This window comes from Lissotriton helveticus, chromosome 1_1, assembly GCF_964261635.1.
Source record: "Lissotriton helveticus chromosome 1_1, aLisHel1.1, whole genome shotgun sequence".
Taxonomy (NCBI): Eukaryota; Metazoa; Chordata; class Amphibia; order Caudata; family Salamandridae; genus Lissotriton; species Lissotriton helveticus.
The window spans coordinates 140,927,688-140,940,379 of record NC_136057.1 but is presented as its reverse complement, the minus strand read 5'-3'; the positions used below and the strand labels follow the sequence as shown (position 1 = coordinate 140,940,379).

Genomic DNA, 12,692 nt, shown 5'->3' with positions numbered 1-12,692 from the left:
AGTACACGCGCACCACCGGTTATTGTCTTGTTCGACCGTTTTGATTCTTCAAGGGCTCCAGTGGCACTACTGGACGGTGTTTGCTCGATGCTTCGGAAGGGACAAGGATGATACGGTTGGTTGGAGACGGAAGCTGGGGCGTTGGGAGTGGAGAGGGACACTAACGCATTGCTTTGCGGGCGGTTGGATGCTGTTTAACGTTTTCCCTTCATAGTCTTGTATGACCCGATTTCATGATTGTTGATTACGTTTAGGGCGGTACGTGTCGGACGGGAGGAATGGGGAGTTTCCGGGGAGTTTATTCTGGTAGTTTCTCCTCCACCCTTTTTCTTTTTCTTCTTCTTTTCTTCTCTTTATAACTCTACACTCTTACTATATTTCGGGTTTCGTTACGGGGCGACAGGCACGCTGCTAAGGGGGGTAGGCCGTAGCCATCCGCAGGGGTGCAGGGTTGGGGGGAGGGGTTTTATTGTTTCCGTTTTTTGTTTCTATGGCCTTTTTTCCTTGCTTTTCTGGCTTTTCTTTCACTTCTTTCTTCTGGGTTTGGAATCAGTGTATTGGGTTACTCTTTGAGATCTCGAGGATATGTCGAGGCCTGTGCCTTAACACTCTCTGTGTCATTGGTAGCAATGGGCGGGCGCTTGACGGTTGCACATAGTGATTGTATGCCTGCCTATCCTAAGTCACTCGTCTAATTGATATCGTTATATGTATCGGATTCGTTCATTTGGCCCGCTCATTCGATGATTATGTTTTAAAGTCTGGCACCGGATTCCTTCCCCCCCTTCTTTTCTATTCCATAGGGGAATTTCATTCGTATTATTCAATTTCATCCTGATTCTAAAATGGAAATTAAACCTCAGGTATCCTGATATTATGATCTGTGTGTGCCGCTAAGTTTATGCTTTTAATGTGCTGCCGTGCCGTGCCATTCGGCTGAATAGCTGTGTACACTTTTGTATAAATAAAGGTTTTCCAAAAAACAAAAAAAAACAAAGGTGAGCCAAGTTTTGAAAGAGCTTTATAGATGTTTTTGTATGTAAAACTTCTGCTCTTTTAAACAATGGCTCGTGGTGGGGGGTGTCTAGACATGCAAAAGTGAAGATTGATTTCAGTGCTGATGTCCAGGATGTGTTTTTAAATCCTGGTTTAGTAGAGTTGATGCTCTCTGTGCGATGTCAAGCGCTTCAGGGATTGTTCAAGAAGATGGTGAAATGCAACACGATTTGAGGATTTCACAGAATAAAACAACTCCACATTCTAGACCATTCAGAGAATCACAAATTCCAAAACAACTCAACGCTATGTTGTTTATTATTAATAAGTTGCTGTTAATATTTGCATTTCTGCTTGTAATATTCAGTTTTTTTCGTTTGTTATTTTGAGAGGGGAGGTGTGTTCTATGTAGGACTCAGGGGAGGTGAGTTGTATGTAAATTAGTACCAGACTCAGCGGTTTAGAGAGGAGAGGTGCGTTGTATGTAGGATAGAATCAGACTCACCGGTTTAGAGAGGGGAGGTGCGTTGTATGTAGGATAGTATCAGACTCACCAGTTTAGAGAGGGGAGGTGTGTTGTATGTAGAATAGTATCAGACTCAGCGGTTTAGAGAGGGGAGGTGTGTTGTATGTAGGATAGTATCAGACTCACCAGTTTAGAGAGGGGAGGTGCGTTGTATGTAGAATAGTATAAGACTCACCAGTTTAGAGAGGGGAGGTGCGTTGTATGTAGGATAGTATCAGACTCAGCAGTTTAGAGAGGGGAGGTGTGTTGTATGTAGGATAGTATCAGACTCAGCGGTTTAGAGAGGGGAGGTGCGTTGTATGTAGAATAGTATAAGACTCACCAGTTTAGAGAGGGGAGGTGCGTTGTATGTAGAATAGTATAAGACTCACCAGTTTAGAGAGGGGAGGTGCGTTGTATGTAGGATAGTATCAGACTCAGCGGTTTAGAGAGGGGAGGTGTGTTGTATGTAGGATAGTATCAGACTCAGCGGTTTAGTGAGGGGAGGTGCGTTGTATGTAGAATGGTATAAGACTCACCAGTTTAGAGAGGGGAGGTGCGTTGTATGTAGAATAGTATAAGACTCACCAGTTTAGAGAGGGGAGGTGCGTTGTATGTAGGATAGTATCAGACTCAGCGGTTTAGAGAGGGGAGGTGCGTTGTATGTATGATAGTATAAGACTCACCAGTTTAGAGAGGGGAGGTGCGTTGTATGTAGGATAGTATAAGACTCACCGGTTTAGAGAGGGGAGGTGCGTTGTATGTAGGATAGTATCAGACTCACCAGTTTAGAGAGGGGAGGTGCGTTGTATATAGGATAGTATCAGACTCAGCGGTTTAGAGAGGGGAGGTGCGTTGAATGTAGGATAGTATCAGACTCAGCGGTTTAGAGAGGGGAGGTGCGTTGTATGTAGGATAGTATCAGATGCAGCGGTTTAGAGAGGGGAGGTGCGTTGTATGTATGATAGTATAAGACTCACCAGTTTAGAGAGGGGAGGTGCGTTGTATGTAGGATAGTATAAGACTCACCGGTTTAGAGAGGGGAGGTGCGTTGTATGTAGGATAGTATCAGACTCACCAGTTTAGAGAGGGGAGGTGCGTTGTATATAGGATAGTATCAGACTCAGCGGTTTAGAGAGGGGAGGTGCGTTGTATGTAGAATAGTATAAGACTCACCGGTTTAGAGAGGAGAGGTGCGTTGTGTGTAGGATAGTATCAGACTCACCGGTTTAGAGAGGAGAGGAGAGGTGCGTTGTATGTAGGATAGTATCAGACTCAGCGGTTTAGAGAGGGGAGGTGCGTTGTATGTAGGATAGTATCAGACTCAGCGGTTTAGAGAGGGGAGGTGCGTTGTATGTAGAATAGTATAAGACTCACCGGTTTAGAGAGGAGAGGTGCGTTGCATGTAGGATAGTATCAGACTCAGTGGTTTAGAGAGGGGAGGTGTGTTGTATGTAGGATAGCATCAGACTCAGCGGTTTAGAGAGGGGAGGTGTGTTGTATGTAGAATAGTATAAGACTCACCAGTTTAGAGAGGAGAGGTGCGTTGTGTGTAGGATAGTATCAGACTCACCGGTTTAGAGAGGAGAGGTGCGTTGTATGTAGGATAGTATCAGACTCAGCGGTTTAGAGAGGGGAGGTGCGTTGTATGTAGGATAGTATCAGCCTTAGCGGTTTAGAGAGGGGAGGTGCGTTGTATGTAGAATAGTATAAGACTCACCGGTTTGGAGAGGTGCGTTGCATGTAGGATAGTATCAGACTCAGCGGTTTAGAGAGGGGAGGTGCGTTGTATGTAGAATAGTATAAGACTCACCAGTTTAGAGAGGGGAGATGCGTTGTATGTAGAATAGTATAAGACTCAGCGGTTTAGAGAGGGGAGGTGCGTTGTATGTAGGATAGTACCAGACTCACCAGACTCTTATTAATATGAGGGTTTCTGCTGCCTTTGTGTTCTTTCTCAAACCTTTGCTCTGGTCTGTGTCTCTTAAATAGGTTTGGCCAGTTGAGTTTTACTTTTGCCGACAGATCGGCTCTACAATAAAGTGTAAACTTTCCTTATTTTGAGTCTTCTTACCCACAGTGGCTGCAGGATCCAGGTTAAAAGAAAACTTCAGCGATAAGAAGCAATAGCAACACTTGAGGACTATTTCAGCCCCAGATAAGCCTTCACTGCCTGGTTTTCTTTTCTGAGCTAATGTTTAAACATTATATTTACCTACCTTTTGCTAAAAGTAATCTTGTTTTTCAAACATAAGGCACTGACTGGGCATTGATGTGGTTGTTATTTATTGTGTAGGACTGAATCACAGTTTCTAAGCTCCTCCACCGACTGTCTGGTCTCGCTACCTTGAGAAAGTGAAGTGCCCAAAAGAAGTGACTTGGTAGCCAATGGGAGTACACAAGTATTGTGCTCAGGGGAGGCAGTGTAAATGTCAGTACCCACACAGGATATTGCCCACTAACCACAGACGGCCCCAGGACCCCCAGAAATATCTTAGAAGATGGCAGAGAGGCACGGTTACACAGCCCCACAACTCACCCCATAACCATGGCACAAGTGCTGCATGGCGTCACAGAACTCAACAGACTCAAAGGAACAGCTGTTCACCCAAAACAGCCAAATAAGCAAACAGCTCCAGATTTCAAAGGTGCACCACAGTCATCAGGTTTCACTAGCGGCATGGAGACCCCGCATGTGTGCACATCTATTCACAAGAGGAGCATAGAGTGCATGCCAGATAGAGGAGGTGGGGTGGAGATGGAGAAAGAATATGGTCTTACCGGAGACTCTCCTTCCCCTCTCCACTCGAGCCGGTTGGGGAAGAGGTAGAAATATCGCCGCTGCCACTGGAGCAGGAAGGGGTTCCCCATCTTGGACATGTAGCCATGCATGATGCAGTCCTTTCCTAGGGCGTACTCTGGGGTGCAAAGAGGAGAGAGATTGAAGGACAGCAGAGACGGAGGAAGAGGTGAATGGTACAAAGAGCAGTCAACAGGAAGAAGAGAGTGGATTAAACATGAAGAAATCAGAGAGAGGATGAAAATGCACCACAGGGAGAACAAGCACAACAAAAGGAGAGGAAGCAAAGAGGGAGAAATAAGATTTGTGAGAAAACAAGTAGGGAATGGCGAAAACAGTTAAAGGACGAAAAGAAGAAAGTGTAGGCCATGGGGCGAAGGAAAAGGTGATATGGAGGAAGAAGGTGATGATAGATAATTGCAATTAACAAGAAGAGAGGAAGAGGAACAGAAGATAGAAGAGGAGAGGGGGTCATGAAAAGAAAGATAAAAGAAAGTTCATTTAACAAGAAAACAAACAAAAAAAGAAGAACACAAGGAGGTAATGCAGGAATATTGAGAAGGGGAGGGACAGGAAGGAAAAGAGCCTCAATACGCAAAAGAGCAAGATCGCCGGCTATGCTGATGTAGTGCAGAGGCCTTGACTTTAAGGGGTGATGTTTGTGTGCAGTATGTAGGAGATTAGTGGTCTAGCTGGGGTAGAGAATCCTTGCTGTCTGGCATCTAAGCAGGGGCACAGGCCCCAGAGCACTAGTGTAAGACACAGACCCAAGAGGGCAGAATCAATCAATCAGTATTTATAAAGCGCTGAGGGTATCCAGGTGCAGAGTTTTTGCTGGTCTCAGTCTAAAAGCCAGGTCTCGAGTCCCCTTTTGAAGTCCCCCACACTAAAGGTTTCAATACCACCAACTACATTCATTTAATCTCAGGTGGATATACTGAAAATCTGACATGGATCAGCCTTGTGGGGGACTTTGATGGGAATGCATGCTCTGGGGCCAGAGACGGATGGCTTGTTGCTGTGTTGACTGACATGCAGGCTGGGAGACGCAAGTTGAGCATGCGTTGAGAGACACCCTGAAGGCAGACTAGCACTGTGACTGTTCATCTGCTCCTCTTACCTTCCTCGTGTCCCAGCTGTTTGTTCTTCGCCCTCTTGCGAATCTCCAGCCGGTCGGTCTCCATGTTCACCGCGTCAAACACGGTTTCCGCCACTTCCTGCTGCCACCGCTCAGAAATGGTGAGAGGAAAGTTCCTGTAAAGTTCCTGGTCGCTATCTAATAACTGGAAGCAAGAAAAGAGGCAGATCTTGAGGCAATGTAGCCAGGGGGCAAGGAAATACAAGGCCTTGTCACAAAGCAGTCGCCACATGCAGGGAAATATATAATTATTAAAGTTGTATCTATTTTATCAATTCCTTTATGGCAGCATCGTTGCTAAAAGGCTTACTTCAGGCAGATTGCATGTTATAATGGCACAGAAAGTGAATGAAAGTTAGGTGTTGTGAATTGGGAATAGTGAACAGGTCAAGGGCATATCATATAGTTTGATCGATTATATACAGAATAGATGGTGGCGACCAGCTGTAGGCCGTATTAAAGGAGAGAAAGCAGTGTTCCTTCCTGACCTTGCTCGATAACAAGGCTGCTGCTGATTCCCATCTGAGGCTCTCCCACTGCTGCACCTACCCATTACTGCCTTGGCCCATTTGTCAAGGTAGCGCTCACTGGTGCTATGCTCTGGATATGCTGACGCGGGATGGCCACTGTCTTCAGGCATCCAATGCATTACAGGTGCTCTGTATGGATAGTCTGGGGTGGATTGTGGCCGATAGAGAGGAGACCTACACTAGCAACAAGGTTTTGTAAGGTCAGGGACAAAGGTCATGTTCATATAGTTAATGTCTTTCTGCAATGGCACAGCAAGGATAAAACAGAAAAACTGGAATGCAGTCCAGAGTAATTCCTGCTGGCTGACACTGCAGCTTTTCAACCATCACTTCTTGTTCTTTTTAATAAGCAGCTACCCAAGAAGGACAGTTATAGTCAGAGATGGCCTGTGCATTTTGCTGAGCTAGACAGTAATCATCTGGAATTTTTTTTTTATGGGAGTGCACCCAAACCATTCTCAAGGAATTAAGAGTCTGTTCTCGAAAAAGTAGGCTGAAACATGTCGACCTTTTTTTATGATCACCTACTGGATGTGAAGGACAGACTAAACTTCTTCAGCACATCTGACACTATTAACCTTGTCCTGGTCCCCGTTTTTTAATTCACGTTATGCACAGATCCCACCATGTCTCTTATGAGAGAAAGACTACCTCCAGGTGGAGGCGAGACCTTGTGATGACGCTACTGACTACTGCTAGTACTCTAGTGGAGAATATATACCACTGAAGGAAAGTAGTCACTGAGGGTCTCACTATTTTGAGAAGAGACTAATTGCTTGAGAATGGTGTGGGTGCACTGACAGATTTTTTCAGATGTTAACCCAGGAAGCTGAGTGTACCTCCCGTTTATGCTTCTTTCTCCCTCATTGTTGATTTTGAAGCTATATAGTACTCAAACTGCTCCTCGTGAATGAGTCCCAACAAGGAGGAGACATTTCTAAGGGTGCCTGCGTTCCGAGCAGTTTGGCTGGACAAACCCGCTCCAGATGCATGCAAACAGATGAGAATGGAAAAATATCTGTAAAGATGGCGCTGGATTCTGTAGGTTTTCTTTTATTCAGAATACAAAGACAACAGGAAGAGCTTGGGAAGGAGCTGCTTGTGGGTTCGAAATTCAAATCACAATAGTAAACTTCCACACCGAAAATTCTACATTCCTATTTCCTCATGATATGCACAGTATGATTAATCTACATTCTATATTCAAGACAAACGTCTTAACTCTAAAGCAACAGACGCGCCAACACACCTCCCCCCTAAGACAGCTTTCCTTAGATGCATCTTCCAAAACACAATAAAAATCATAGATGAAAGACCATGTGAAACACAAATGACATTTTAACTGTATGTAATGTTCATTACAAAGTCCTGCACTCTCTCAACAACATTCTCTTGTGTTTCAATATCTTCCCATAATGAGACACTTCGTCATTTCCCGGCATTGGAAAGATATGAAACTATGGACACTTTATATTTCTGCCACCTACTATAATTCAGTTTCATCACACTGGTCATCTCTATAGCTCGTTTGGGAGCAGAAAAGTCTTTCGGTATTATTCTCAAAACTTTTACTCTCACATAATCTCCAACTGAAATTCCTGATTTCCCTATTCTTTTTCCACATATTTAGAGTGGGTATGTCATTTTTTGCTACCTATTTGTTGTAACTTTCTATCCGGTAACGAAAATTCTCTCGTCTAAGACCTCAACAGTTTAAATGAATAGATCCTCTTCCCTTAGCAACACAAAAAGGTGAAACCCCTGGAATGGCATTCGGAGCAGTTCTCACAGGGCAAAGAAGCTTTCCTATCTTTTGTACACTATCCAATCTGTTAGTCCTTGCCAGTTGTAAATTTTCTTTGATAACTCTGTTAAAACTTTCAGTCAGACTACTGCTTCTCGAGGGATAAAAAGAAGTTCTAGAGTGCTTCACACCTAGGTGACTCGAAATCCCTTTAAACTGTAGGGGTGTGAAATGGTTCCATTATCTAACAAGATCTCACCGGGAATACTCTTTCTGCCAAAACAGACTCAAAAATCAAATTATTTTGGCACTACTAGCGACTTTCACACATTTAAATTCTGGCCACAGCTATCAAAATCCATCACAAAAATGCCATACTTCAGAATGCCTCCATCTACTACAGCAGAACCTAAGATACCTATGGGCAGCTTACTCCAGGCCTTATCAGGCTTAGGTACATTCAGTAGGATAGGGAATTGGGACTTGGGCTTTATCACTAACTGTACATGACTAAGAATCTTGCACAAAATAGTATCTGTTTCAGTGCAGTGTTGGCTGCCAAAATTGTTACCTTATCCATCTCTTCATTGCATGCATACTGGTATGTCACTATGCGACAAAGTTAAATCCTTAATTCCTCATATCCTCAGTAACTACTAACAAATCAGAGCGAAAACCAAACCATTAATCACAGACAATTTTGTTAGATATGTACCTATGCTTGTTTGTTGCATGATGCAAGTGCAAAGAGATGGGGTTTGCAAATTGATCAGAAAAACAGGAGATCGTTAAATAGTGCGTGAATTTACATCAGGATACGAGTCACAATTGATTTTTTTTAAAGAAACTGAAAAGTTTAACAAAGTTAATGAAACGTCAAGAATCCCGATAATTAATGTCAGAGAAAAATAGGAAATAAAGTCCTGCAAGGCCTAATGACTGGCAACCACTGCTTTAATATTCCAAAAGGTTGCAGAATTACTGTACCGATGTATTTTTGAAAGCGAATATAGGTAAGATAAAGCATATTTCAATGGCTCTACGCATCACACCTGTTCAATATTGGGTGGGTGTTCCGTTTTTTTTTAATCCTGGCTTTTTATCCTGTAGCATCTTTTTTCCTAGGTTTAAACCGGTCTACTTCTCCCTCCAGTTACTGCCTTTCAGGTTACGCGCCTAGACGCCTCGGGGCTTAATTCCGGGCTTTTTAAATACAAAAAATACAAATTAGAAGGTTGTCCCAAATAAAGATGGCGTCTGCGTGTGACGTCAGTGGCACGCAAACACGCCGAGAGCTCTCCCGTGCCGTATATACAGGAACATCGAATAGTGTTTTCTGCCAAATGGCCACAAGATGGAGCTCGCGCTACGTCGATGTCACGGACAGTCAAACGATGCAAGACCAGAGATTGGACGCTGCATTGACAGCGGAGCGCTTTTAACTGCACGAAGAGCATAAAGTTAGCAAAATGCGTATACATGAGTTTCACTTCAAGAAAGCTCGTTTTATGACAATTTAATTGATTCGCTTAGAGGACACCCAAGGAATGATGTTCCATCCACCATGAGGACGGCAGCAACCACACAGCCGAATAAAGGGCCAACTAGACTTGAACTCCCTAGGGGGGGGGGGGGTTTGGAGACTACCACTTCAAGCAATGAGGGTGGATGCATCCTCTGATCCAGTGTGAGAACACACATTAGCAAAGCCAATATGTCTTTTTTTTTGTTCATTATTTCATTAATTTTAAAAATAAAAATACATACAATTATGACGTAATCTCCCCGTGCCAATATGCGTCTTTGATGTGCTAACAACGCACGCAAACAGAATTGATGCATGCGTGTATTTTCTAGCCAGATCTTTTGGCTTTACCAGTGCTTTCCCCTGAGACATTTAGCACCATTGGAGCTTCAAGTGTGTCCACCAGACCTGTGCGCATCAGAAGTCTGCACAGGGCTTGGTTTCTAAAATAATAAGTGGCAGGACCCTGACCAGGAGGCCGCTGCAGCTTGCACCATCCATTGCCCGTCATCGCTGCCAATGAGGGTACCAAAACAACTACTAACCATCCTCTGGCCTGCAAGTACGACAGTTCAGATTATTCCAGGTCCCTAAAGCTAAAGGAACGACTGGGGAGCCGGAAGCAGCTATTAGTATTTTTTTAATGCATATTGTATTCATAAACAAACGTTGCTCTGCTCATCTATAAAGTAGATGAGCAGCGTGTGGTAAATGAAGATACACAGTCCAGCTGTATAAGTAGATAAACCTTTAATGAAGCTTGGTTCTAGGATAGGAGAGTAGGAGAAGATAGAAGGTATAGATGTAGCCCCACCAGGAGCAGGCTCCTAGCCGCTCAGCCTCAGTTGACCAACTGACACTAAGCATAGAGAGACACTCAGATATTCCATGATGTCATGGTACATTCTACAGAGTTATTCAGTGGAGAACAGTAGAGAAGTAATTTACTACACAGCGCCACCATGTGGCAGAGCATCTTAAGTGTGGTGATGACAATTAAGTGCTGCTGATGACCACCGGAAACCAATTAATTGCAGGTGCCGAGCACCAGCAACCACCATCTCAAATTAAGCACTGAGTCCTGTGTCTGGTCTTCATTTTTGATACACAGAAAAGAAAGTACTGAAGCCTTATTACAAAGTGTCTTTACTTAGTAAATGCAACATAAGTCGAACAATAAATAAACGGTTCCAAGGAACAAAAAGAGGTTTTGGGAGGATCTCCCAATGAGCACATGAACATCCTCTCACAGACACAGAGTAGTAGACTTATATGAATCACATAATGATGTGGAGCATGTACTGGGATTAATACATATATTGGGGGCTTATAATAGGCTGTCATAAAATGACAATGGGTCACCAAGAGCTCAAAAGATAGGGGCATTCACCAACTGGAATACCTGGTCACAATGTAAAAACAAGTGTGTGTTGATATTTATATTGCACAGACCAATGCATTATGGGAAGTGATCTCAAGTGGGGGTTCAACTCTTTCAATTACACACACACTTACACTAGCATCTCTCATATTTAAAGTTTATGCACAGTGAGATTAACTGATTTGCCCATAACTGCACAAATTTCAGTCAGAGTTGGATTCAAACTCAGGTCACCAGGCGTCCAGGTGCTGGTGTCCAGAATGTTTAGTTATCGATTAGTACCTGCAGCAGCCACCCACTGCCAGCATCGGTATCACCCACTGACAAGACGACACCCACATGTCTAGTGAAGAAAGGAGTGAAGGGAATCGGTGAAATCTGCTGTATAATGTGCTTTAGCATCATTGTTGTACTGCTTGTTCACAAATGACTCACTTTGTCATCTCTCATTTCACACGCCTCTCTTCTTTACTGTCTCAGTCACATTCTCCACTCATTTCTTTCTCCTCTTTTCCCTCCATATTCTCTCACTTTGGCTTTCTTCTTTTTCACTATTCTCTATCTCTTCTATCTCGCTCCACAATTTCTTACATCAGTCCCTTCTCTCTCTCTGTGTCATCCTCCTTCCCACTTCCTCCTCCTCTCTTCCTATCAGAGACAGGCCACGTGGAAGACTAACCTGTGAGAGAGGTCTGTGGTTCTTTCACTGAACATGAGCTGGTGCAAAGTATATCAGTCTCCACAGAGATCAGCTTTTACTTTGTTGGAATGAGTACTGGAATAGGTCAACTTGGCCTGTGAACTGGCTCTCTATATATAAACACCAAGGAATCCACTCTTATTCAGTACAGGAAATAAATTGTCTGTAAATGAGCTCAACAATATATTTAGATGCCCTCGGCTCATCTGTGCTTGGACTCTGCTCTGTGTATGCTGGGATTCAACTGTATCTGTGTTGAAGCTCAGCTCTACAACACGATGGGACCTGTTTGCGACAGTCTTTCACTCTTTCTGAATGTGCAGCAACTAATTTGATCAGCGCAGGAACTCATTTATGTCTACTAGATGTTAATCCCTATCTCAAAACAAATCAACTTTACTTTTAGGTTCTTCTCTGTGTTTCTCAATCCCAAGTAGTTCTAGCCCCTGCATTGGTACGTTCTTCAGCAAAACACTAAACACGTGATGCTTTGCCCTGTTGAACCTCTCCTCTATATGGACCTCGTCTTCTTATCCACTCTACTGCACACTTTCTTCCTCAGCATCTACACTTTGTTGTGAATGCCATCTTGACGGTCATTGCTTTTAGGTCAGTTTGAGATTCATTTTGGCCTCCATTTGTAGTGAGGACATTTAGAAAGAGCAGGGAATTAGAGTAATGGTAATGGTAATGGTAACCATGCATGCGTTGTAATGCATGCGTGGTTAATGTTTCCGTGGAAACTGCCGCGTTGTGGTGGTTGTTTCCCGGAATTAGAGGCAGAGAGATGGAGACAACAGTAAATAAAGAAGACAAAAGTCAAATGTAAGGAATGGGAAGCAACACATGGAATAAACAATGAAAAGGGAGGATGATGGAACAGGAGTAGAGGCAGAGGCATTGGGAGAGAGGAGAATGAGTACAGGGTAAGAGGCCAGGATGAACAGTGCTAAGGCCAAGGTGACGGCCTATGAATGATGCAATAGTAGTTAAAATGCACGGCATCGCATAGGAAGGAAAAGCAGGCTTGGGCAGAAAAGCAAAAGGCAACTAATAAATGTGCCGAATTTCAAATTCTTTCTCAGCGCACCAAGCTTGAGTTTTCAAATCCACTCTTAATGCAGATCTAAAAAAGGCAAAGGACCTGGAATGTGTCACAGCAGCAAGTGTGTTAACCCACAGGACGATACGTGCTGGTTGAAATTGGCACAGAGTTGTAGAAGGTGAAGCAGGCACCAGCTGACTACACAAATGGATCATCTTGAGGAACAGCAGCAACGCTTAGTAACTGCACAGCCAATATACATTTAAAGTGAGCCTTTAAAATGTATGCGTGTCTCAGATCTGGAGCATGGCACCCTCCTTCCGTCATC

The 12,692-nt window shown here is 43.7% G+C and overlaps 1 protein-coding gene across 1 annotated transcript in view; it reads right to left on the bottom strand.

Annotated features, from left to right (window-relative positions):
• Positions 1–12,692, bottom strand: part of GRK2 (G protein-coupled receptor kinase 2) — a 264,477-nt gene that overhangs the window by 30,863 nt on the left and 220,922 nt on the right. Inside the window, exons 18-19 of the mRNA XM_078657665.1 lie at positions 5,422–5,584; positions 4,283–4,419 (exon numbers count right to left, since the gene is read on the bottom strand). Coding sequence (XP_078513791.1) covers positions 4,283–4,419; positions 5,422–5,584 — 300 coding nt within the window. The remainder of the gene's footprint in view (positions 1–4,282; positions 4,420–5,421; positions 5,585–12,692) is intronic.